This window comes from Petaurus breviceps, unplaced genomic scaffold (assembly GCF_028583685.1).
Source record: "Petaurus breviceps papuanus isolate PSGF00001 unplaced genomic scaffold, PetGlider_PUasm1.0 37, whole genome shotgun sequence".
Lineage (NCBI taxonomy): Eukaryota > Metazoa > Chordata > Mammalia > Diprotodontia > Petauridae > Petaurus > Petaurus breviceps.
In genome coordinates this window covers 75,667,976-75,695,299 of record NW_027186296.1, presented here as the reverse complement: position 1 = coordinate 75,695,299, position 27,324 = coordinate 75,667,976, and the positions used below count along the sequence as shown (strand labels likewise).

General features: G+C 46.1%; 1 protein-coding gene across 1 annotated transcript in view; it reads right to left on the bottom strand.

Annotated features, from left to right (window-relative positions):
• Nucleotides 1-104: 104 nt before the first annotated feature.
• The window catches only part of PAX2 (paired box 2), a 101,017-nt gene continuing 73,797 nt past the window's right edge, over nucleotides 105-27,324 (bottom strand). The window contains exons 5-9 of the mRNA XM_069098750.1: nucleotides 26,233-26,408; nucleotides 24,082-24,208; nucleotides 4,980-5,081; nucleotides 2,270-2,356; nucleotides 105-1,756 (exon numbers count right to left, since the gene is read on the bottom strand). Of these exons, the coding sequence (XP_068954851.1) occupies nucleotides 1,635-1,756; nucleotides 2,270-2,356; nucleotides 4,980-5,081; nucleotides 24,082-24,208; nucleotides 26,233-26,408 (614 nt within the window). The 3' untranslated portion in view covers nucleotides 105-1,634. The remainder of the gene's footprint in view (nucleotides 1,757-2,269; nucleotides 2,357-4,979; nucleotides 5,082-24,081; nucleotides 24,209-26,232; nucleotides 26,409-27,324) is intronic.

Below are 27,324 nucleotides of genomic sequence, written 5' to 3'. Positions count from 1 at the left end.
CCTCCCCTGCCCCGCGCCCCTCCCCCACGTGCTGTGCTTTATTGGGTATGTATCTTGTGTACCCCCTCCCCCCATCTCTTCCCTCCTCCCCCCTCCCCCCCAAAGTGAGCGGCGACTCTCACAGCACAGACAGCAGGGCTTATCTACAGGCGGGCAGCGGGTGGCTTTAGTCACTACGATACAGGGTGGCCCAGGCCGGGAGGGGCATTGGAAGGGTTTATATACACGAGGATTCGCCTTCACACAACACACACCGTCTTTCTATAAAGCAGCAGCCATAGGCTTTTTTTTTCTTTTTGCAAATACCATAATATTAAATAATTGCAGAATTTGAGATCCCTGCCCAGTCCTCGCTGATAAGACTAGTGGTGGGCCTGCTGACCCCCACGCCTATCTCAGGCAGCGAGAGCTCAGACACTGCCCTATGCTGACTCAACTTGGATCCCAAACCCCCTGGCTTGGCTCCGTGGGGGGAAGAGGAGCGGACCACGCTGGTCCAGGGCTGTTCCACCTGGCCAGCCCCAGACTGAGGGTCTATGTCCAGAATCAGGGCTGGGACTAGCTCTGGGACGGGGACTGGGACCCATTGCTCTAGGGTGACCCAGCCCAACTGAGATTGAACACGATTGTAAAGGCTGAGATGGAGTGGGGAGGCGTCTGAGATGCAGGGTTAATTTAAGTGTGTCTCAGGGTTCCGGGAAGCCCATGGGGGCTGGGGCGGTATATAGCTCCAAACAGCAACAGGGGCAGTAGTGATGGTGTAGGTAGGGTGTGGCGGTTTTGGTGGGAAGAGGAAAGAACCAGACTAAGTCCGGTAGTTGGAAGGGCCATTTGCCCTGTGTCCCATCAGCAGAGATACTGTCTCGAAGGACTCTAGCCCCACAGACACTCTGCATCACATTCCCCCTTACGTCCTGGGCTAGGTGGGAGGGGGGGGAGGGGAGAGCCCAGCGTACTAGGGGTCGGGTGGGTGGTTCTTTCCTTTAGTTTATAATTTTTTTTGTTCAGGATTTTCTTTCCCCAAGCCTTTCCGGCAAAGCGGCTTAACACCGTGTCGCTCTTTCTCCTTCTGGTTCCGCAGGCTGCGGGATAGCGAGGGGCGGGTCAGGGACAGCCTGACCGGGTCGGATTATTAGGGGCGTGATTGCTGTCCCTGCTCTTATAGTCCAGCCCGCCCGACTTGGCTCAGGCCCAGGCATTATAAGCTGGGCGTGCTACACCCTGGCCAACGCCACGAGACCCTGCCCCCGGCCCGAGGAGGCGCACCGCGAGAGGAGGGGGCGGGCGCCAGACCAGGCTAGGGCACATCCCTACGCCTCCTGCCCGGCGGACCTACAGGAGACTGCGGAGGGCGGCGAGGCAGAGGCTAGAGATGGGCAAAAGGCTGGGTCTGCGGATTCCTCTCGAGACTCAGCCCGTCCCGTCTCAACGGGTCCCGGATTTAAAGAAAGACTGCAGGGCAGGGAAAGAGGAAAATGGGGAGGATAGGGGCCAACTGGGAGGCGTAGCATCCCGTCCCGTCGCGTGGCGTGGCGTGGATCCTCCCTCCCTCCGTGCGTGGCAGCGGGAGAGAGGCCAGCGGCGGGAGAGAGGCCAGCGGCGAGCGAGTGGGCGAGCAGGCGGGCGGGCGGGCTTCAGACGGGGACAATGTGCAGGCCAAAGCTGTCGGCCTGAAGCTTGATGTGGTCTCCGCGGTAACTAGTGGCGGTCATAGGCAGCGGCAGCAGCGGCAGGGGCGGAGCCCCGGGGGGTGGCACTATAATAATAAGGGGAACCTGGAAGTTAACACAGGAGAAGAATGGGCTGGGTGAGAGGACAAACAGGAGAACAAAAAGGAAAAGTAACTCAAACCGAAAACCCCCGGGGCTGTGACATGGGGGCGGGGGGAAGGGAGGCGAGGAGGGTCTAAATGTACAGCTCTGGGACCTTCGGCACTTTGGTCTCTCTCGGCCTCAGCCGAATTTACCCGCCCGGAGGCACAAGGACCAGCAAGTTCATCACCCATTTGCTGAAATCTCCATCGATGGCTGGTCACAAGTGCACTTACTTATGTTTGCCTGCCCTACCCAGCCCTTCTGGGACAGGAGGAAAGAAGGAGGGGGACTGACCTCGGTGAAGGAGGAGTCTGGTTTGAGTCTCAAGTCTGAGCTAACCATTCTCACCCCCCCCCCCCATGTTCCCCCCCACCATTGTGGACATGAGTGGGGCTAAAAATCCGGCAGTGGGGCAGGCGAGCAGACAGACAAGACATTCTGGTGACCGTACTCACTTAGTAAGGCCGGGTTGCTGAATCTCCAGGCCTCATTGTAGGTTGTGTACTGAGGATGGCTGTAGGGATTGCCTGAGAACTCGCTTCCTGCAGGGAAGGGAGAGGAGACAGTAGGGGAGTGAGTCCTAGGGATGCAGACACTTTGAAGGACAGCATCCTTATCATCATAGGAATGGGCATTTGAGTTTCCTGAAGTCGAAAAGCCTCCTCCCCTGACATCCAGGCCTGGCTTGACCCAGACAGATGATGGCTTGGAGGGGTGGACAGAGGGAGCTTGTTGAATGGGGTGAGGAAACTGGTTTGGTCCCAGAGCCCCTGGGGCAGAGGTGTCTGGACGACAAGAGTATATCCAAAGGCTGCTGGGGGATGAGTTCATGCCCACTCAGCAAGCTCTGTTTTGCTTCCCTCCTTTTCTGATGGTGATTCCCTTTTCAGGCTGGTAAGCCTGGCTCTATCTGCTGTTCTTGTTACTGGGGAGATGGCACTGCCCAGTAGGAATCAGCAGGAGGACCTGAGATCCTCAATGTGTCAAACCAAGCTGAAGGGCTTGGGCCATCCATGGAATCTAGACTTCTGGCTTGCATTTCCAAGAATGGACCAGAGGGCAAGAGACCTATTTTCCCACAATTGGTGCTATCAAGAATAGCCTGGAATGGAGGAGGGGGGCTAGCAGTATTCCATGCCCATGGACACAGAAAAAAAGCCCAGTAACTGCTTTTTATCCATTGTCATGCCCAGAGGAAATCACAGTGTGGGTACAGCCCACTGCAGTGTGGTTGAGGTTAGTTTTCTAGGACTACAGCGGACTGGAGAAAAGAGATATCATAGAATACAAGACAGGAAGAAGATGGACATTGCTTTGGTCTAACGAGGGAAGGAAGACCAATGCTTAGGGCCTCTGGGAGCCCTGAAGAGAAGGGCAGTCTCTCCAAAGGCTTAGGGGTGGGGGTGAGATGACACCCGTTAGCTGGCACTGGCTGTCCCCCCTGCCTCCTCCCTTTCTCCTCTCAGAAAGGCCAGGCCTCTGAGTTTTTCTCTCACCCTTTCTCCTGTGTGATGACCCCAGACTGTTTACACTGATCCCGCAGCGCAGGTTAAGTAGAGGAGAAGGAGCCCCTCTCAGAGAGGGAGCTGGGGGGGGGGGGGTGGGGGGTGGAGGGGGGATGCAGCCACTGGAAAGCCTGTTTATTGACGAGGAGGGAAAGCATGCGTGCAGCAGGATAATGAGCTTCTGAGCTCAACTGTGACCAAGAGGAACTGAGCTATCTCCTTCCCCGATCGCTAATGAAACAAGTGTAATTTCCTCATCAGCACTGGATTCTGTTTAACGACTCCCCTCTTGCCACTGCGGCTCCCCTGCCTCCCACCCCCACCTCCCTTCACCCTCCTTCACTTCCCTATCCCCCCTCCAGCTCCCTAACTCCTTCCCACTGACTCACTTTACCCCCTACCCTCCCTTACCCCTTTCTGCCTGCTCCCTTTCTCCTCCTAGGGGGTCTCTTTACTTCCTACCTTCTACCACTGCCCTCATACCATCCCCCACTCATCTCACCTCTTCTCCCTTGAGGTTCCCCTCTTTCTCTCCTACCAGTTTCCTCATCTCCTCCACACCTAGTGTCCCAGCTCCTTCTGTACCCTCCTGTGTCTACAGGGTGTGACCTGGGACAGACAAATAACACCACAGATGTGCCCTTCTAAATCGGATTGCAAGTCTCCAGCTAGTAGGAGAAAGGAAATCACTAAAGGGTAAGTGTGTGGAAGTGAAAGGGGACCTAGTCCCACCATCTTCATTTTGGTAAAACGGTTTCCATAGAATGGATGCACTAACTGGGAAAGCCAACTCATTCTCTAGTGCCCCATCCTCAAGTCATGGGAAAATAGAGGCAAAGTTGTAAGCAAGGGAAATCACTTTCTGCATCCCACCTACTTCCCTCTGAGATGCTGCAAACCAACCTTGCTTCTTTCAGACAAAGGGGGAGAGTTAACTGCTGGTTGTATATATATATAAACATCAGGTGATGACTTCCATACTGGGGCATAGGGCATCTCTTTGGAGGAGGTGGCTTTATTTCTGACTTGTCTTCCTGGAACTAGAGCCCCTTTGACCCAGGCCATATCCTGAATCCTAGGACTGCCTTCTTGGAGGTTGTCCCCTGCCAGACTGAGGAAAGGAAGTGTTGCTCTGTACCGCCCTTCCCAGTCTCCCCACTGGGGGCTGGTGTTAGCCAGGGTGGCTTTGTCTAGGTGACTGACATTTGTCTAGAAATGGTGCTTGACTCCAGGTTTCCATGGAAACCAGGGTAGGCTTTTCAAAGCCACCTCAGCTTGGCCTGGCCCTATGTTCTGGGTATATAGTCAGCTAGCTAGCTGGCCAGGGCCTGGGGTAGCCTCTGGGTACTGATAGGGGGAGTAGGCTAAGGATGAGGTGACAGGAGAGGTGACTCCACTGTGGTGGAAGGGACATATATGTATCCCTGCAACCATATTCCAGGCGTTTTCCCAGGCCTGTGCTTCATCCAGCCTACACTGAGGAGAGGAAGGGAAGGAAAACACAGAAAGAGACCACCCTTTGGGGATAGCAGGGAAAGAAATATGAAACTGGAGGTTAGGAAAGAGATTCTGTACTCACAAAACACCTATGATTTAGTTTCCCCAGGCATGACCCCTCCCCTTCTCCCCAGCATTTGACTGTGGTTTTTTTATCACCTACCAGGCACCATTCCTGCCAGGGTAGAGGTGGGATAGCTTCCCTGGCCAGTGGGGGGAACATGGGGGGGATAACCGGGCAGGGTGGTACTCGCCATGTCACGACCTGAAAAGAGACAAGGCACGGGGGTGAGAGGCTGGTATTGGAACCAGGTCACTCTATGAAAAAGAAACTGCCACATGATCATGTATGAATAGCAGTACATCTGTACATGTGTGTATCTTTTGTGTGTTTGGCTACCATGTTTTCTCAGGGGGCAGCAGAGAGAACACAGGATATAGGGTTGGGAGTAAGGGGATTTTGATCACCTCCTATATATTTATATTAATATATATATATATATGTATTTGATTAACTCCAATATCTATTTGTATGTTGTCTCCCCCATTACAATGTGAATTTCTTTAGGACAGAGAATGAATTTGCCTTTTTTAAAATCCCCATGATAAGCACTTAACAAATGCCTCTTGACTAAATTTCCTGGTCCCTCCACTGTTTTCCAGTAAGTAGTCTCTCTGGTACATCACAACCTTTTCACCGCCACACTCAACCCTTCTTCCCTCGGACCTCCCAATTTTAGTCCCTCCGACACCTAAGGTTCTAAGGAACACAACTCCCTCCATGCCTTCATCCTGATACTGACACTTCTGGCCATGTCCCTTCCTGAATCCTGAAGGACATCACTAAGGACATAATTTGGTTTCTCTATGGCAAGTGTTGAGGGCTCTCAGGTCAGGGGCAGAAGAGGGAGATGTTTCGCTGCTTGTGTCACATTTAAATGAATAAGAAGATGCCCCTAGGATCTTTCCCCGTTCCTGATTCCCTGTTAAAGGTTCTTAGAATCAGGCAAACCTAGTTCATTGTGGATTTTTGCTGTCCAGCTTTCAACTCAAGCTTCATGGGGAACTCCGAGGTCGGTTATGTAGATATACATTTGGAAAATTATGTAAAATGCTTTGGAAAATTATGTAATCAGATAGTTATAAAAATTGAATGAAGATGAATTATAAACTTAAACATACAATATGAGTTGGAGTAACTGCCCTAACACCTTCCTTATATTGGGGACTCATTGAAGTGGTTGAGTTTGCCTCCTAAGCCTTCATCAGCCCTCATCACCATTTTGTATGTCTGCCTCTTCATCTTTTTTCTTCCTCTCTGTCTTAAGGGAACTTGTGTTCCTTCTCTTCCCTAAGTCCAATACTTCTATTTGTGCCCCAGGGAAAGACCTGGGTTTCATGGATCCCATGCCCTCACAGCTCCACCAAGACTTTCTAGACTACCCCTCCTTTACCATCTTTATCTTGTCCTTTTCATTGGCATCTTCTCTTTCTCAGTCTACCCTTTCTCTCTACCTCCTGTAATCAGTCTTCTGACTTCACCACTCCATGAAAACTTTTCCTGAAGGTCATAAATGACCAAACCTAAGGGCCATTTCTAACTCCTTATTCTCCTCAATCTCACTGAGGAATTTGACACAGTTGACCCAGTCAACAGTGTCAAAGGAAGGGACTTTGGGAAGCACTTTACAGATAAGTAACTGAGGCATAGAAAGATTAAGCAATTTGCCTAGGGTCATATGGTTCACCAAGGTATGTTGATATTTGATGTGTGATTTGAACACAGGTTTTTCTGCCTTCAAATATACTGCCCTATCTACTATGCCATACTATCTCACCTCAGAAGACCTAGGTTCAAGTTCTACCCTGATACATACTTATTGTGTGATCCTGAACAAGTCACTTAACTTTTAACCTCTCAGTGCCTCTGGCAACTATCTAAGACTAAATTGCAGAGCTGGTGACAATCTCCATCAGAAGTAGCAGCTCCTGATACTGATGAAATTACAGGACTAATAAAAAATATTTTTATGTGGGCACATTTAACTAAACATGTTTAAAACTCAAGTCGTCTTTCTCTATAAAACAGTTCATCTCCCCACTCCTCAACTTTCTTCTTTTTGTCAATGGTACCACCATCTTCCCTTTTTTTCTGCTTTGAAACTCTGGGATCATCTATGCCTCTTCATTCATATCCTGCCTTCCACATCTAATCAATACATCCAATCAATTCTTCTCTTGATTCCTCTTAAATGAAAGCCTTCTTTTTCACTCCCACTCTATCATCCCAAGTTGACCTGATATCTAGATTCCTTCAACAAGCTTCCAAATGAGCTCCCTGACTCCAGAAAAGTCCTAAACTGTTCTACATAGATCTACCAAGTTTGCATCACATCACATCCCTTCTCAAGAACCTTCAAGAAGTGGTTCCCTATTTCCTACTATATCAGATCTAAACTGCTTGATATTCAAGGTCCTCCACAATCCAGTCCTATATCCTCTCCATTAGTGTCTGTAATGCGAATGTAAATTTTAAAGATCTTCCCTGCCCCTAGGCTAAAGTGCACCTGAAGCCTGGGGTGGGAGGCTTGTTTTTCAGTAGATTCTTTTTGATTGGCCAGTGAGTCAATAAGGTTGTTACATTCTCTGAGCCAGGAGGCTATATAAGCCCTGATGTGAGGCTTTGTTTTGGGGGCTCACTTTGAGAAGTGTTCTGTGATTTGATCTGTATTCTGGGAAGCCGTTGTCCAGGGCCCCCCTGGCTTTGAAAAACCCAGATGTGGAAACCCAGATGTTGACTGGGTATGGATGTAATGGTTGGACAGTTTGGAAATCTGTCTACTTGATCTGTTTCTGTCTTGATAATGCTGCCTGTATACTTTGAAGTTCGGGATGCTGACCTTTTCCCCTGAACAAGGTAAACGATATATGTCTGACTGATTAAAGTAAGCTTGTTAACCCATTTTGAGTTGCTTTCCTTTAACAAAGCAGATCCAAGAACCTGTGTGAGCAGCAAACCCTGAGGATGTGCTTGAGGTGCTTGCCGCTACAGTGTCCCTCTACTACTGTCTAGCATGCTCCTTCCAGTCTAATTAGGCTGTTGTCATTATGGTCTACATGTGTAAGGCATATTCTTTTTCACTCATCTTTGTGTTATTTTCTATGCCTGGTATAAAAGTGCTCCCCTCTTTCACTGGCTGTTCAAATCCTTTCCATCCTTTAAGGCACAGCTCAAGGTTTTGACTCTTTCTTATAGCTTTCTTAAACTTCTCCAGCTTTCATTGATATCTCTCTTTTTCTGAGCATTCAAACTCTACCCTACACATAGCACTTAATAGATTGTCCTCTTCAAGTAGACTGTAAGCTCCCTGAGGGCAGGGACTATGTTTTTTTTCTTTATTCCCCATAGTAATAAGCACGTTGCAGGTGCTCAATAAATACCTGTTGATTAATTGTGCTGGTAATCAGTACCACACAATTTAACATTTAATTATTCTCTCATTGTTATGTCTGTGCTAGATGTAAAGGCCAAAAAAAGTGAGTTAGAATTTCAGGGACAAATTCTCCCTTCCTCCCAAATTTAAATTGTGGATTTGCTTATTTTAGAATGATGAATAGTATATTTAAGAAAATATTAATAGCTTTGCACAAAAATCTTCTGTTGTATAGTTCTTAGAAATAATTTTTTAATTTTTAGATATGATTTAGAAACAAATTTCTAAAAATACATTTATTGATACATGATCTTATAAAATTATTTTAAAAATATGCAGTAGAAAGATTTTTGCCCAAAGTTGTTTCAGTATTCTTGTAAATTCCTATAAAAGGCAAAGCAGCAGTCTGGAACAGTGCTGTTGACTCAATCTCTATCTTTGACTGAAACCATTCTCTCTGAAGACATCAGAAACTTCATGATCATTAAATCCAGTGGCTTTTCTTTGTCCTCTTTCTTCTCAATCTCTTGACATTTGATGCTATTGACAACCCTTCATTTTCCCATCCTACCATGTCCCTTGGTTTCAGGGACATCACTCTCCCCTGCTTCTCCTCCTCCTTTTCTAGCCACCCCACCAGTTTCTTTCCCCTGGATCTTGATTTCTACACTGTGTCTCTTGGTCATCTCTTCCACAGCTGCAATTAATACCTAGATTCAGGTGATTACAAAATCAGCTTCTCTGACCCTGACTTCTCTTTTCACATCTTCAGCTGCCTATGGGACATTTCTGCTAGCATATCTCATTAGCACCTCAAATCCAACGTGTCTAAAACCAAGCTCATTGTTTGTCTTAATCCTGCTTTTCTTTCTGGCTTCACTGTTCCTGTCAGTGCCACCACCATTTTGCCATTCTCCCATCTTTACAACACTTGGCTTTTCCATTTCCCTCACCTCTCCCATCAGAAGAGTCTCCAAGTCCCATGAATCCTCCTATTACAATAAGTCTCACATGTATCCTCTTTTCCCTGATCCTACTTCCAACACCTCAGTACAGGCTTTCACTGTCACCCACCTGGACTATTGCAGTAATTACACTACCTCCAGACTCATCCTCTTTTGGCATATTTCTGGTAGTGTCACTCTTTTACTCAAAATTTCTTAATGCCTTTCCATTGGCTGTCATATAATGTCCAAACATCTTTGCCTGGGATCCCAGACTTTTCACAGTTTGGTGCCAACTTTATCTATATTACCCCCACCCCATGTACTCTACAGTTCAGACAAACCAGATTACTTGCTGTCCCATGCACATGTCCTATACTTTGAATAAATGAATGAAAGAATGGTTATTTATTAAGTATTTACTACATACCAGGCACTGTGTTAGGCACTGAGAATACCAATACAAAAAGCAAGACAGTCCCTGCCCACAAGGAGCTTACATTCTATCAACCAATGGGCAATTATTAAATGCTTTCTATTTGCCAATCACTGTTTTCCCACTTTTATGCATTTGCTCACACTTTTCCCTATTATTCTTTCAACCTCTCTCCCTATTGAAATACTACCTATTGAAATCCTCTTTTAAAACCCATGATCCTTCCCTCCTTAGAACTCACAAAGCATTCTGTTTGCACCTAATTTCTATTATTTTGCCATAGTTACATGTTCATGTCTCTGTTCTATACTGTAATTGACAATAGGACAGAGACCCTGTCTTACCTAAGTTCTGTATCTCCCTGTCATTTAGGTGATTAATACATGTTTATTGAATTAAATTAATTAAATGTATGGGTCAAATGTCTTTTGACCTACAGGAGATACTAGCATTTACTTTTCTAGTAGCTTTTCTCTTGTTGAATTTTGATCTAGAAATCAGAGGACATATTCCAGTCATAAGGACAAAGTAAGAACAACTGTTATGCTAGTGATGGATCATATGGCCTCACACAAATTACTTAGGGTTTCTGAGCCTCAGTTTCCTTGTCTGTAAAAAGAGAAAACCTCGTTCTGTGAGGAAAATACTTTGTAAACTATAAAATAGGTATACATTTTAGCTAGGTAGTACAGTAGATTGAGTCCTGGACCTGGAGGCAGATAGACCCAAGTTCAGATCCCAATTCAGACACTGGGTGACACTGTGCAAGTCCTTTAACCTCTCTCAATCTCAGTTTCCTCATCGGTAAAATGATGTAATTGAACTTGCTCAGTAAATGCCTATTGACCAACTAATAAACCTTGTGCTATAATAGGAAGAATACTGGCACAGAACCTAGGTCTAAATTTAAGCTACCTTCATGACTTTGCTTATCAACCCATTATATGACTAACATGACTGAATTAGCAAAGGGAAATGTTGGTCCCTTGACCCCTGCCCACACTGGCAAACCAGAGATGTTTAATCTAGGGAAAAAGACACCTAGGAGGTGACATGTTGGTGGTCTTTCAAGTATACATAAAGGTATCATGTGGAAGACAGAATAGATTTATTTCATTTGGCTCCAGAGAGCATACAGGAAACAATGAATGGGTAAAAGTTGGAAGGGGAAGAGGCTGGTTTGTTGTAAGGGAAAACTTCCTAACAATTAGAGCTATCCAAAAGTGGAATAAGCTGCCTTAGGAGGCAATGGACACTCACTAATGGATGGTTTTTGATGAAAGGTTAGATGACAACTGGTCGGGATGTTGTAATGAAGATTCTTTGCTATCCCTTCCAGCCTGTAGGTTCTGTAGTCTGTGATTCTATGACTAGACAATCTCTAAAGTCTCTTCTTTAAATCCTATGATTTATATCTGCTTGACTAAAAGGTTTTGTGACAGAGAAGAGTAAGGATTGATTTAAAGATTTTTGGAGTTAGAAATTGGAACCTGGTTTCTCCCAGCCCTGTGACCTTTAGATCTACAAAGGGGCTGAGAAAAGACATATTCCATTAAGAAACATAGGTTGTAAGAGTTTAAATTTATCTGAACTCCTATGAAACTATATTTCAACTGCATTAGCATATTTCCCCAACTTACATAAATTTTAATGCAGTTCTTAGTAATCTGTTGTTTTGTGCAAAATCATCTACCCAACCTTAGCAGTGAGGCCAGCAGGGCCTGCAGGGCTAGAAAGCTGCTTATAGTTAATACTTGAGAGATATCATTAATCAACATGTACATGCTGAGTGTAGGGAGCCTAAGAAAGCTAGTCACTAAACTACTATTCTCTCTCTCTCTCTCTGTCTCTCTCAGCAAAATTGCAAGACCAACTTCTAACATATGGAAACTTTTCCCACACTGAGAGTTACTCTGATAGGGGGAAAAAAACATCATGATTTGCAAATATAGTGCAGTGAAGCAGAAAGAATACTAAATTGAGAATCAGGAGACTTGGGTTCTGTTCCTGGCTCTTCCATTAGCTTCCTGTTTGACTTAAGGTAAGTCACTGTCCCTTTCTGTGCCTCAGTTTCCCATATATAAAATGAGGGGATGGACTAGTTGATTCTGACTTCCCTTCCCAATATGAAATTTGATGAATCTGCAAAATGCATTACCATCAAATGAAAAATGAATTCCTAAATGTTTTTAGAAGAGGCAAACACAGTCTTCCATGTAGATATGTCCTGTAGACCATTCAACTACTCTTTATGGGTGTATGTAAGAAGGACCATATCGCAAAAAGTATAAATCACTCTTCTTAGGACTCTGTCTGCAGCTGTTGCTGCTATGCCCTAACATCATGGGACTTTGTGCATAGAAAGTATATCATAAATATTTGAATATAAGAATAAGTTAATGAGTGGGTCTCATCACAAAGAACTGCCCATTCAATATCTTCAAATCATCTTAGATTGCAGGCAGTTCTGTGGTACTGTCAGTGGCCTAACTTATAGATGTTGCCAAAAGATCAGGAATACATTGACCCAACTCTTGTCAAAGGAGTCTATTCTTCTGGAACTGCCATTGTCGATAACAGAAAAAGCGTCTTGGGAAAAAGTCTGTAAATTACTAAGATCATCATATGAATGGAGATTGGAATCTCTGCCAGGAAAAATCAACACAGCCCTGCTCTTTACAATGTCTGTGCCTGGATGGACAAATGTGAGGGGAGAAGGAATCATAGACTAGGTGGTACTCACACTGAAATCAGGTGTGTGTGTGTGTGTGTGTGTGTGTGTGTTTTAGTGGAAGCACTGAAATGGGAACAAAACAATGCATTGTAGGGCATGTCAGCAATAAAATCTATGAGGTCCTACTACAGGGAGGGAATGGTGACGTTACTCTTGCCAGTTGAAAATGCAGGTAACAACTGGAAAGCCTCATGGGAGTGCATAGCAGAGAAATATCCACATGTTACTTGCAGGACAGTTTATAGAGTATGCTTTTAATAAATGTTTGTTAAGTTGAATTATCAAGCAAGTGAATGTTATTCATACTGGGATTTCTGTCTTCAAGAAACAGCAAGTGGAATGCAAAGAATAAATTAGTGGCATGGAAACTGGTGTAAAACTCAATGGGGTGGAGTGGTAATGTCCTTTGAGAGTTTTACTAAAAAATAAAGACGGTCTTCAAGAAATACTAACAGTTGAGGATCTTAAAGTACCCAGAAGTATAAGGAGTGCTGTGTTAGATGAGGATGTCTTCTGAGTTCAAATACAGAACTCCCTGAAGATTCTAAAGACAATTCCTTCAGCAATCACAGCATCCAAATCAGACAGTGCACTTATGTCAGGCATTCCTTACCAAATGGTCCAGATCAAATCAACTGCTGCAAATCTCCTGGATCCAAGATTCAAAGCAAACATGTAAGTGATGATAGCCCTGATTCTGCGTTTGACTGGATTACAAATCAAATTAATACCCAGGCACTGTTTAAATAGTGGGGTTTGTTTAAATAGTGTAGAAAAGAGGTCACATTTGGATGTTTGGTCCAGGAAAACCATCTAAGATCCTGCCAAACACATATCTTCTGCAACATGGTGGTAGGAAGGTCTTTGTCCTACACAATATCTATCTCTTTGAGTTTTTTACTGGCTTCAGATGTCTTTACCTTCCGAAGGATATGACAGAAACCAATCTGTATCTGGAAATAGAATAATTCAGGACTGACCAAGTCAATGAACGTATGGTGGGAGTAGTCTCAATTTAGGCTTCAGTTTTCAGAAGTCCACAAATTAATAATACTTATAGGTTATAGTTATCTATTCATGTACCTTATCCCCACTTTCCCCTGCCCCCAACATACACTAGACTGCAAACTCCATGAAGGCAGGGACTGTGTTTAATCTAAACTTTGTCCCTTCCTCAGCACCTATACCATGGTTATAGAATTGAATTGAAGATGTAAAAATAAAGCATCAGAATATGTAACGACAGTACAAAAATGGCATTATTAGACAAAGTACCATGGGATAAAGTTATATTCAAATAGATTTAAAGGATTTTTAAAAAACTTTTTTGTTCAGTTGATATTCTCACAAAGAGTGGATTCTGTATCAGCTTGACATGTTATATAGGAAGACTTAAGTCAGGAAAACAGTAACTTTGTGTAACTATAATGTTGATGTTTTCATTGAACTTTTGGCATGCTTCTCATAAACTTCTCAAAAACTTTTAGTGTTGCTTTTCAAAACCAAAAAAACTATGGTCTTGTTTTCTAAAGTTCAACAGCTTATGGAGAATTCATTTATAAGCAAACAAATAAAATCACTTAAAAGGAAAATTCAATGAATAAATTTATACTTAACTGAATAAATAAACTATACTTTAAAATAATACATACGAAACAGAGTCCTAAAGTGTCAAAGGTGGCTCTCAAAGGCCATCACTATTATCTAAGTCCCTCATTATACAGATAAGGAAGGTGAGGGACAATTTTGCAACCAAACTAATATATATGTATGTACACACATACATGTAGACGTACACACAGCACATACATCATATATGTAAGCATGTATGTGTATGTATACATATAATACACATGTTCTTGAAATAACCAAGTCAATTCACATTTATAGAGGGCACTGTAAAAAAGTATTGTATGTCCTTCTATTTCATCCCTAAATTTCTATCTCCCTTCTCTCCTTGTCCTCAAATTTCCTAGAAATTTTAAATCCTAGGTTTCATATTCAGTCATCTCCAGCTCATTGAAGGCTGTATTACAATACCATGTCTTTTACTCTTTCTCTATCCCATCACTAGTGCCTGATCCTGTGCTAGACATAACTCTGAGGCTCAAAAAATACCTACTGATATAAAAAGACAACACTAGTAAGAAGACAACAGTACTTAGGAGTCAGAAAGACCTGGGCTAGAATCCTAGCTACTCTATTGTGTGGGACCTTGGACAAGTCATTAACCTCTCTGAGACTGTGTTTCCTCATCTGTAAAATTCAAATGATTGCAGCATTTATAACTAGAAAAGAGAGATCATCTAGGCTAAACTCTCTTAAACTACCTGCCTCATATAGTTGTGAAGATATTTGTAAAACTGTAAATTGTTATTACTATTATTAGTTACAAACTGTTATGAAATACATAGATATGGCTTTTTGTGGTTCAGTTTTCCGTGGGGTACACTACCTTGTAGATTAATTGTAACTGATTTCCTGTAGGAAGTCACACTATGATTGGTTCTTTTCATGGATAATTCTCTGTGAGTTTGGTGGGGCTGGCTCCTAAAGGAACTTCACTGGAAAGGAGAACTGGGAAGACTCTGACCAGGCTGCTTGGTCTTGGTCTTGAGTCAACCATCAACCAATGGGTGATAAAAGGCCTCTGCTTCTGCTTTTAGAGATTAAGAATTCCACAAAATAGCTTTACTCTAACCACCAGTGGGCTCTAGACTCAACCACAGTGACAGGGTCTCTTTGGAGCCAAGTGATAGGAGGCCCTGGTAAGTATTTCTTCCGCTCTGAGCCCTGCCAGGAACAAGACTGAGGTTGGGGAACAAGGAATAAATGACTCCCCAAAAGGAGGTACAGATAGCTTTGGCAGTGGGGAAGGGGACTGCAGCCTGAAGCTGGGCTCCGTGCAGAGGTGGGTACGGGGGTCTTCTTATGAAGTCTGGAGCCCCTCATGCTGGGTGGGCAGAGGCTAATCCTGTTTACACAGTCTCCTGATACTTCAGGTTTTCCAGTTCCTCTCAGGCTTTATTTTGTTCCCTGAGAGCACTGAATTGTCAGCTCTAATCCTTCCTAAAGCAGAGTGTTTTTCAGCCGCTCTGTGTAAGTGAAACCCTAATCCCAAGGAAAACGGCCACTTAAGCTGCCGGCGCATTAGGTCTGTCTCTGACCAGCCCCAGGATTTCCTCCCTCCCTGCCTGCAGGCCCAGCTGCCAGTCCAGAGAAGAGGAGGGGATTCCAGTTTGAAGGCTTCCAAAGCCCTCTCCCAAGTGACAATAGCAGAGGGTTTCATTCCCAAAGCTCAGGGCCAGAAGAGTTGCTTTTGTCCTGAAGCTTCTGGCTGCACTAATGGGCAGAAATGGATAGATTCCTATGGGACTGAGAGGCTAGAGAGGGGAACAGGCTTCCTGGGTTACCTTGGTGGGAATCACCTTCCTGTCATCTTGGGAGAGGAGAAGGAAGGGGACTTTTCTTTTTCTATCAGTTTAGTAGATATGGGCAATGGGTGTGTACATGTGTGGAGGTATTGGCTTCTTCATCTCTCTGAATAATGGGTGGTAGACAGACCCTGCCAAAATATCTCTGAGATTCTGAGAGCAGGGCTCCGAAGGACCTATGAAGCATTCATTTGAACCCCACTAATTAGGAAGTTGTGATCATTCCGATAGGCTCAGGCTGATCAGCTTTCCCTTTGCTCAGCAAACCCTTCTTTATGGAGAGGCCAAATTAATGAGACAAACAAGATCTCAGGGACAAGGTCTAAAACATTTAAAGGTACAAACTTTTCCAGCACCAGCACTTTAGAAGCTGTGTTTACATGCAAACAGCTAATATGCTAACTACAAACCTAGCTCTTCATTAAAACATGCTCCCAGAGGCCCTGGACTAGAAAACACGTTGTTAGCCTAGTTTGATGATGAAATCAATTTCTTTGAAAATACTCTATGATTCAGATTTGTCACTAAGTCACATTGGCCTCACTCCTTTAGACTGGGCATCCTTAATATAGTTCCTTTGTACTCTGGTGCATCTTATTTTATTCATTTGAAAACATTATTCTGAGAAGAGGTGTCTTGGTTTCACTATTCTGCCAAAGGTGTCTGTGACACCAAGAAAAAAAAAGATAAGAAGTTCTGTTTTAGGTTGAATGAAGCAGTGAGACTGTGAGGTAATGGCAAGGACCTCCTTCAGAAGGAGAGAGAAGGAAGATTATGAAATAAGAAAAGTAATATGGATTCCTCAATGTCCCTTAAACATATTTCATACCTTGCCCTATCTCTAACACTTAGTGCACTCCATGCAGCACACCCCTGGGGAGATCAATCTGCCATCAGGATTGGGGTTGGGGTTGGCACTGGATATGAGTTTGGGAGAGTGTGGGAGGTGGGTTTGCACGATACAGAGAGAAGTAAGGATAGAGATGGGGATGAGGATGGATTTAAGCTTAGGAAGGGCTATTGGGATGGAGGTGACGTGGAAGACATAGCTTTAGTCCATGTGAAACTTGGGCTGATTCCCTAGGCCTTAGGTTAAAGTAGGTGCCTCTGTTTTTCAGTCCCTTACTATTTCATCAACAGGTCACTCTCTTGCTCAGGGTTGCCTCTTTCAAGGGAGGCAGAAGACTAGAAAGAGGAAGGGAAGGAGAGACCAAGGGAGGGAGGGAGGTCTAGGGCACAGATACTATTTGTCAATGTCTCACTGCTATGGAAATACGACTGTACTTAAGTCTGAAGCCTGGAGACTGGACTACACAGAGATGTGAGTCTCCTGTTATGGACTGTTTGGTCTAGCTGCCATATCTTGGTTGGGGCAGCCTCCATAGCACTGAAGAAGACATTAAAGAGCTAGTATGATCGAGCTCGAATTTGGTCTGATCACAACAGAAAAGGACTCTTCTTTCCAAGTTCCTGCAGCAACCAGGCTGCCCTTCTCTTCTCAAGGCAGGAGGGGGATCTGGTGATCTCTGGGAAGAAATTCCTTTCCCCTGTCAGTGGTTTTCAGCCCACAGACAAGGGCAGGAGACCTCTCTACTCCTTAGAACCTTTATTACCCTCTCCTCCCCTAAGAAGGGGTTAGGTTGTTTGTTTTATTGGGGGTGGAAGGTGGGGGAAAACCAGAGAGGAGAAGGTGACTACTTTGGAAAGGGAGGGAGTGTTAACAACAGGAAACAAAGAATCTTTAGGATTGAGACTCTCAGGATTCATTGGGAGGGACTGGAGGTGGGACCTAAAGAATGGGAGACATTAAGAATGTAGTGGGGTTAAGTTAGGGGAGAGGGGCAGAGACACCAAGTCTGAGGATTCCTAGTCTCCCTTGGCTTGGGGCCAGGGGAAGAATGGGTATTAAAGACACTGAAATCATTGACTGGGGGTGGGGAGGGTGGGTGGAGAGAACCCTGGTGGGAGCAGAATGCCCCTGTTTAGGCTTGCCCCTGACCTGCCATGGGACTGTGCCTTTGACTGTCTCAGTATTGTTTATGGAATTTTGTATCTAGGCTTGGCTTACTCCATTGCTTCAGTGGGAAGGACAGATGATGTTTGGGGGGTGCGGCCATGAGTAGGGCTGCTGAGCTGTCACTAGATGATTGTCTTTAGGCAAGGTAGGTTCACTTAACACCTTGGCCTAAGACTCTACTGTTTAAGTTAAGACTGAGGTGGGGGAAGAAAGGACCTTCCCCTGCCTGACAGTTGCTGGACCTTTAGTATCCATTGCCTTGTTTTCTATGACTAGTTCTCTGCCTAGGCTTCATGGTTTCCTGAAGACTAGCAGACCTAGGGCAAGTCACTTTTTCACTCTGAGCCTCAGTTTCCATCCTTTGTAAAAAAAAGAGAGACAGACAGAGCCAGAGAGAGAGAGTGAGAGAGAGAGCAAGACAGAGAGAAAGACAAAGACAGAGAGACAGAGGCAGAGAGAGAGAGACAGAGACAGAGAGAGAGAGACAGAGACAGAGAGAGAGAGAGAGAGAGAGACCCTTGAACTAGATGATCTCTGAAATTCCTCTCATCTCTGATATTCTATGAGTCTCTGAATTCTTTCCTTTTCCTTCTTTTCTCTTCCGTGGTATCTCTCATGCACCTGTGTTTACCTCCCCCCCCCCCCCCGCCCTGAGATGTCCCTTGATACATGGACACTTTGATTACTTCCTGGGTGTCCTGATTGGTGCAGAAACTCTCTGGGCATTCCACTTTCAGGAAGCTGCCTGGTCCTGAATGTACTATCACCTGCTTGCTGGCCTTTCTCTCAGCTATAGGAAGCCTGGCTTAGGGGTGGGGGTGGGGGGGTGGTTTCCCCTCCCAGCCAAGTTTCTCCTCTTACTGGTCCCCTTCTCCTTATCATTCCTAAGACTGGGCTCGGTTCCAGACCAGCAGCCTCAAGCAGTGGGCTGGAGAGAAGAGGCACGGCTGAGCTAGAGCAGCCCAGCAGCGGAAGGGAAAGTGGGTGATAAATTTAAATAACCAGCTCGACTGGGCAGCTTGCTGAGTTGTGATGCAGGGAAATTAAAATCTCGGCAGAACTTTCAAATACCACCCTGAAAAATTGGTCTCTTGGTGCCAGGGGAAAGAGTGAAGTGGAAGGAAGGAAAGAAAGAAGTAAGCAGGGCGGGGTGCTAGCAGGGCCTCTCCTAGTCACTCTTGATAGAGACCCTAATTCAGTGTGACCCCAAAGTGTCCCAGGGAAGGAAAGGCTGACGGATGTCCCTCATAACAGGTATAGGCCATACCAGGTTGCAGGCCATACACAGGCTTCCAAATTACTTTTAGCATACACCTGGCTGGCTGGTTCCCTGATAGGGCCTGCCCTCCTCTTTCTTCCCTCTCCACCTCTCCCCTCCCCCAAAGCCTTTAATTCTCTCCAATAAAGCAAGACTCTCAAGAATCTGTCAGTGGGGTTAGTAAAGACACTAACAGCCTCTCCTAGACCTCCTCCTCCTCCCCTGGCTGGTGCCCCTTGGCCCCTTAACCTAAACTTTTTTAACCCTAGAGATACTCAGAGCATAACTTTGACATCTCCCAACAACACACTTCATAGAAAAATGGAAAGAGAGAAGGGACTGCACCTAAGACATAATACTCCCAATCCCTAGCTCCTTTCTCTAACCACAGATTCCCAAGGAGGCAAAGAATGGTGGGGGCAGGCAGGCCAGAGACCTTCAGGGCTTCGAGCTCTGAGATGGTCCATGAAGACCTGAACAGAACCCAGGTTCTCACCTTGACAGCACCTCCAGCAGACTCTGCTTGTCCCCATAATAAACACATCATGAATCATTCATCTTTAATAGATTATGCAAATCAGGAGGACATAAAATCAACAAAGATCAATAACTGCAGCCGTTTAATTGCCAGCAAAAACATTTTAAGAATGAGCGTAATCTGCAGCCCTTTCTCGGGTAATGGCGCCATTAATCCAAACATTGGATCTTGGCCTAAGTGTAGAAAAATCATCCCCCTTCTCTGCCCCCTCCTCGTGCCCTCCCCTCCCCCACCCCCCCACTTCTCTCTTTTTGGTAATTTCCAGTTTCGGAGCGAGTTTCCCCGTCATTACCACTGGTGAACAGCTCCGAATGTTAATGGTTCTGCTTTTGTTACTTCTCGCTTGATTGAAATGTCGCATACAGATTGAGATGTTAGTGCTAACTTGCCACCTGGGAATGTCAAGCTGGGTCTGAAATGAACTTTTCTCACACTTGGATCCAGATGGATCAGCCGGAGATGTTCCCAGGCTGAGCTGGGACTGTTCCAGGGCCATTGGGGGTGGGGGGTGGGGGGTGGAGAAGCACTGAAGGTGGAGGCACTTTCTGTATCAGCCAAGTGCTTCTCCTGCAGTGGGAGCCCCCTGCACCCAGAACTACATCCTTGACTCAGGCAGCTCCTTGATGGTTTTGTGGCCCAGTCAGGAAAAGGGAAGGCTCCCTTGACTTCTCCTCTGCCATATCCCTGGGAAGTTCCAGTTTGGGGGAAGTTATGACAGCACCTCTCAGTCTGTGCTCGAGCCTGGAGAAAGGCAACCTGGAGTCTGCCAGCTACTTCCCACCCATCGGGTCAGATTGGCCTAGGGAAGTTCTGAGGTCAGGCTCCTAAGCACTTGATTGAATATTTGTTCTGGGAGAAGCCACATTCTATCCTAGGCTACTCTGTCATCCCCTCAAAATTTGGCTTGGAAGAGTCAGGTTCTTTGAGCCACCCCTAGGCCTAGTGACTTTTGACAGGCTCTAGCTCCCAAACCTTCAGCTATGTGACTGCCTCTGTGCCCAGCAAAAGGGCAGCAAAATAGTGGTCCTAATCACCATCTCATGGAGAATGAGGAAAATCTGCTATTTAGGCTTCCTAGATAGAGGGCTAAGGCTGAACCTAGCTCTGCTCCTCATGCTGTGGGTCAGAGACATTCCTCCATCCCAGGATCTTAGCCATCTACAATGTCCCCCCACCCTCCACTCCCCACTTCCACTCTTCTTGGCCAGGATTGGGGGCCTGCTATACTCAGCAGGGGCTCTGATGCCTGCTCCCTGCCGATGCTGCTGGCTGTGACGCAGAGCGCCTGCAGCCCCTCTGCCAGGTCCCCATGCCGCCTCCATTCCTCGCTTGGCGGGTAACGCCTCAGTGTCTCCCAATCCCCACCGCGGCCGTTCTCAATCATCCTGTCTCCCAATGAACGGCACATTGGCTTTAGTGTCTCCAGAATAATTAGGTGAATTTTAATAACACCTCAATGTGTGTCTCTCACACTTGGGCACTTTCCTGGCCCGGAAACTGTTCTGCAGTGCCAGCCACCTTCTGTGGGGCAACCAGGAGCTTCTGCAGAACCAGGCCTCTCACTCAGCCACACCCCACCCTGCTACTGCCCCCAGCTCAGGTCACCACACCATCTTCCTACTTCTCTGACTTGTTCCTTCTCTTTCCTCTTCTCTGCTTCCTCCCACCCTTTCCCAAGAGGGCCTCCCAGGGTTCTGTCCCGGCCATCTTTTCTCCCCAACATTCTGTCCCTTGGAGATGTCATCTACTCCCATGCCTTCAATTCTCACCTCTATGTAAATGACTCTTAAGTCTCTATCTTCACACTTCACTTCTTCCCAGAGCTCCAGTTTTGTATTTTCAACTGCCAGCTACATACTTTTACTTGGATATCCTGACCTCAGGCTCAAAATGTCCAAAATTGAAGTGCTCAGCTGCCTTTTGAAAATCTGCCCCTCCCCTTAGCTCAGTCATTTCTCTGGGTGGCTCAACCATCCTTCTAATCCAGAAAGGCTCAAAACTGGACTTGTCTTTGACTTTCCTCTCATCCTTCACATCTAATCATTGAACAGCTCCTGTTGATTCAATTTCCTCGATAATTTTTATCTAATCCTTCCTTTCATTTCCACTACAACTAACCAAGTTTGCTTGCTTGGACTATTGAAATAAATAGCCTTTTGACTTGTCTTCCTGACCTCAGGCCACCCACTCTTCAATATATTCAGTATATCCTTCACATTTCTGCCCAAGGACTCTTCCTAAGCAACACTGTGATCATACAACCCTTCTATGAAAAAGCTTTATTTGATTCCCTATTGTCTATAAAATGTGGCAGGTGGGTAGCACAGGGGAAAGACCTGGAGGTGGAGTCAGGAAGATCTGAGCTCAAATACAGCCTCAGATACTTATTAGCTATGAGACTTTGAGCAAGTCAGTCACTTAACTGCTGTCTCAGTTTTCTTAATTGTTTTTTTTTTAAGCAATTGGGGTTAAGTAACTTGCTCAAGGTTACACGGCTAGTTATTTTTTGGGTATGGTGCTAAGTATCAGAGCCCGGATTCAATCCCAGGTCATCCCAACTCTGGGGCCAGTGCTCTTACTTGCTGTGCTACCTGGTCTCCCCAGTTTCCTTAATTGTAAAATGAGAAAATAATAGTGTCAACCTCCCAGGGTTGTTGTGAAGGATTAGATGAGATAATATTTGTAAAGTGCTTAGCACAGTGCTTGGCAGAGAGTAGGTACTATATAAATGCTAGCTATTAAAGTATAAACTCCTGATTCTGATATTCTAGGTTATCCACTCTATGATTCCAACTCATATTTCCATATTTTTCTCATATAGTTTCCCTTTCTATACTCTGCATTTTACCCAAAGTGAACTACTCTCTGCAATGTTTTTGCCCCTCTCCATTTTTGTTCCACCTTCTCCCACATCCACACCATTGTTCAAGCTGTCTGCCAGGCTCAGAAATGGACTTTCTGGTCTCACTTTCTGATAAAGCCCTTCCTTTCTATCTTTCATAAAGCTTACCCTGATGGAACCCCCGGCTAAAAATGACATGTCTCTTTATGAAATGTTTCATGGCCTTTTGCCAGAATTTTCCCCATGCACTTATCTCACACTCCTGTGTATTACTCATTTGTGTACTTGATTTTGTCCTATTCCCAGAAAATAGGTTCTGTGTCTTGTTTATTCTTACACCCCTGATGCCGAGTCTAGTGCCTTACACGTGAAAATAATGAACAAATGTTTGCAGCATGGAATCAGTTACCCATAAGATATCAGAGGAACCCATTCTGCCCATGTTTATGCCTGGATTGCCTTGCCTACTGCCTGAGTGTGACAGCCTGGCCAATAGCAATGTGTACGGCTCCAGGAGAGGAAGTGATGATCTGTCCTGCTGGGCAGAAGAGAGACTGAAAGGCTGGTGGTACCTTGCCCTCCTTATGGGACTGCCTCCCTCCCCAAGCCTCTAGAGTCATGGTCACTCATGATCCCCTTGGGTACCTGGGTACCATAGTGAGAAGGAGAAATAGGGCAGGAACCACAGAACTGATTCAACAAACACTTATTAAGTGCTTGGGAAGCTAGGTGCTGAAGTGGACAGAGCACTGGGCCTGGAGTCAGTTAGACCTGAGTTCAAATCCAACCTCTCAGACACATAGCTGTCTAACCCTGGGCAATCACTTAATCTCTGCCTCAGTTTTTCCATCTGTAAAATGGAGATAATAATCACACACCTACCTCCCAGCGTTGCTGTGAGGATCAAATGAAATAATAATTGGAAAGCCCTCAGCACAGTGCCCAGCACATAGTAAAGGTTATATAAATGTTTATATTTACTATTATTATTTATAGGCAACAATTATAGCACCTAAACCCGGCTGAGGATGGGGTACCAAGTGCCTTTCGGATCTACTCTCCCAACATTGGCCATTCCTATCCCCACCTCACCCCCATCTGCTCTAGACTCAACCAAAGTTCCAATAACTGCTGCATTTTGGGTAAAATGGTCATTGTGAAAGAGAAAGGTGGGTGAATTGGTAATAAGAACAAGCAACATTGGCTCCCAGTACCAGGCCTAGTTATGGAGTCATGGATCAGCAGGGCTGAAAGGGGCTTGAGAGATCATCCAATCCATTCTCCTCATTTTATATATGAAGAAATTGAAGGCTAGAGGAGGAGAGGGACTTACCCAAGGCCACACAGAGAGCAAGCACCTTAAGTTACTCCTCCCTCCTCCTCCAGTTCAGAAGCACTCAGGGGCCCCAGACCACAGAAAGGAAGCAAATTTCTCTTATTCTTTTCCCCACCCTCCATCTATCTGCTCAACTTCTTACAATCCCTCCCTCCCTCTTCAATGTCACTTATTGCTGAATTCTGTCTTACATCCAGATCCAGATGCTATAAAAAAGATGCCACGATTCATGAACCCGAGGGACACTGTCCACCCCTCCCCCTGCCCACCCTCACTGAGGGGGGTTGCTTACCGGTGACCACGGGGTACGTCTGGGTTCCCGACACATTGCTCCCCAGGTCAGGGTTCGCCGAGGCAGATAGACTTGATTTGACTTCATCAAGTCCAGGGGTCAGAGCTGGGAGGGAGTACTCATTCCCCTGGGAGGAGAGAGAAAAGCGACAGCTCTCTATTGATGCACTGAGAGAGAGAGAAAGAGAAAGGGACCATTCTGGTGCAGATGGGGAGGAGGAACAGGGGAGTCCTCCCAGATGGGGAAGAAGGAGGAGGCCTGGAAAGGGGAAGGTCTCAGAGGAAGATGAAGTGTCCCTACTGTGGGGGAGGGGGGAAGACTGCTTCCCAAGGGAGAGGGATGTGCAGAGACTGAGTTATTGCTGGGGAGTGGGGGTGGGGGTGGGGGTGACAACTTTGAGTTTCTAAGGGCTATACAAGAGCAGGAGTAGGAAGACCTGGGTCATTCTCCATTCCTCCCCAACCCAGAGCATGAGTCGAAGGTGTCCTTGTGGCTCCCTGGAGTGGGGAGCATCAGGGAGGAAAGAGGAAAGCTATCGGCAATGGTAGATATTCGGGGGTAAGGAAGGAGGTTCCTGAGGCCTGTTTGCCTGCCTGGCAAAGCTTGACTTTCTGAGTGGGTATGGGTTCCCCTTCTTTAAAAACAAACAAAGAGGGCTCAGCGGGCCCCCTTGCTCTCTGCTTGTGCACTGGGGTATGAAATTGGGGAGGGGGAGAGTCCACATGGCTAACAGAAGGGTGGGAGGGGGCCAGTCATTGACTCTGAAAGGGTGTCCTGCCCGAAACACGCGGCTAATTGCCTTTTTATTGCGGCAGCCGCCAAGCCAGACCCCAGAGCTGGGCAAAGGGGGAGCCTGCACAAAGCAGGAAAAGTTGGGCTGATTAATATTACGTTAAATTAAAACTGATTTTCTGCTCTTTCGGGTACGTTTTTTTTCCCTTCCGCTTCCTGGCCCCCCCAGTGGGCCCCCTCCCCTCCCTGGCTGGACGGGATTGCCTCGTCATTTCCAATTCCTTCTCGTATTGATCTTCCTGTAGAAATCAGTTTTGTAATTAGCTGCAAATTAGGCCTTCTACTGGGGGTGAAGCTGCCCCCTGATTTATCACCAGAGTAATTCGCTGTGATCGGAGAGAAATTAAAATGAACTCAATTAGGCTTCGGATTTGCTTTATGGGCCCTGCTCCGAGTTTCAGGGGGAAAAATGACTGTGCTAGTGTTTAATAGTGTAATGAAAGTAAATAAAGGTTATTCATTGTAATACAGCCGGGGACAGGGCGAGCTCACGGAGCCGGCCCAGAGCAGCCTGAGACTCCTTTGTTGGTTTATGGCTCGGGGCACCTTAAAAAGACTTTTGATTTTTGTTTTATGAAGACAAACAGCTTATGGGATAAAAGGACAGGCTGGGAGGAAGGCAAGTAGCTAGCTGAGAGCTGAAGGGACCTCAGAGCAAAGCTGAGCTGTGCTGTCCAGAGCATCTGGGTCTGTGCCAGACTGTACTGTGTGTGGCATGTGTTCTAAATGCGCTATGTGTGTGCATTCTGTGCATTCTGCACATCGAATGCTACAAATGCATTGAATGCATTTTGCTCTGTGTTAGTAAACCCTGTTGGATGTCTATGCCATAGGCATGTATGTGGGCTCTGGCAGTGTTCGAGCCTATCCTGCCTCGGAATCGTGCCCTATGCTTTTGAGGGGGAAGCAGTCCGCAGTCTAGCCCTCTGATATTCTGAGAAACAGTTGTAGGTTTCCCTGCTTCCAGCTCAGGCTGGCCTCGGGGGTCACCTTGGGAAGCCTAGGCCATGGAGCAGGTGACAGCCTGGATACTGAAGAAACTCAGAGCAAGTTCCCTTCCCAAGTGCTAAAGTTCTCCCTATTGCAGATCAGAACAGAAGGGTTTTAGAGGCCTGAACAGGTTTCCTCAAGAACTCTAGGGAGAGAAAAAGTCAAAGTCAGGGGTAGGAGATGTGACCTAGGGTGCATTAGAGTGGGTTCCTTCCTGCCAGAGTGTATGCGCATGCCAAGCACACAAGGCCATATGCCAATACATACTGGCATGCCCATGTTCATCTTGTGTCTATATTCTGGGAAGGCTGGTATGGTTCAGCTTAGGACTCTCACCCTTGAGGCCCTGGGTGCTAGGAAGCCCCTTACCTGCTCGGATTTGATGTGCTCTGATGTCTGGAAAACATCGGGATAGGAAGGACGTTCAAACACCCGATCTAAAGCTTCCAGCTGTTGTTGAGTGAAGGTGTCCGCTCTCAAGTGTTTCCTCAAACTGTCCACACCACTCTGGGAGTCTCCATTGGGGACAGAGCCCTCGGACACATCTGGAGGACATACAACACAGGGGCATCAGTGCTAGACTAAGAAGCTAGAGGGGGAAGAAGGCGTGGGAAAAGGGGATGTTCAGGTTGGCCCCTGGACTTGGGCCATATTGCTGCCATCCCTTGACCCTGGTCTTCTCTCAGCTTCTTTGATGGAGAAGAGCCAGGAATGACAACCGAACCAAGGATCATGAGGGTAGAGGTGGTGCTTTCGGGGAATTGTCTCTAGTCAGGGATTTGGAAAGACTAGAGTGGGAAGAAGAAATAAAACCGGTGAAAGCTTGGGAATCAGGGAACGATGCTGAGAATAGATCAAAGAAGCTTCTCAGGAATGGGATCTCCGGGGCTGGTGGGCCTCTCCATTCCCAGAGGCTAAGCCTTTTTCAAGGGAGAAGATGGATTTACAACTCAGGCTGGCAACATGAAGCCTATGGAGAATTAAGGTCAGCTCAGAGATAAGTCTCGGTTCCACCGATGCCCAGGGTTGAAAATCACCAAATCTCTGTGGCTGAGTGTAACATGGTAACTGAGTAAAACAATTAAGTCCACTAGGAAGAGAGGAAGAGTTCTGAGAGCAAAGGCTTAGGGAGTCAGGGCAGGGGCCAAGGAGGGCAGGTGACCTGTGAGCAGGGCTTGGAGTGAGAAAAGGTGGAAACTAGAAACAGAGGCTTCTATTGCAGGCCATCCTCTTCTAGACGGTCAAAGGCCATCCCACAGATAGGTGCTCCCCAGTTAGCAGGCTGTGTTCTAGCTCAGGCCTTTCTTCAAGACCAACCTCAGGGCTCAGAAGAGTGCTTGACTCTCCAGCCACCTCCTTTCTAGTCAGGGGGGGATCAGGTCAGGCCTGCCAAAAAAAAAACCCTATTTTGGGTAGCACTACTCTGATTCTTCTTTCAGATTCCTTATCCTATATTTTTCC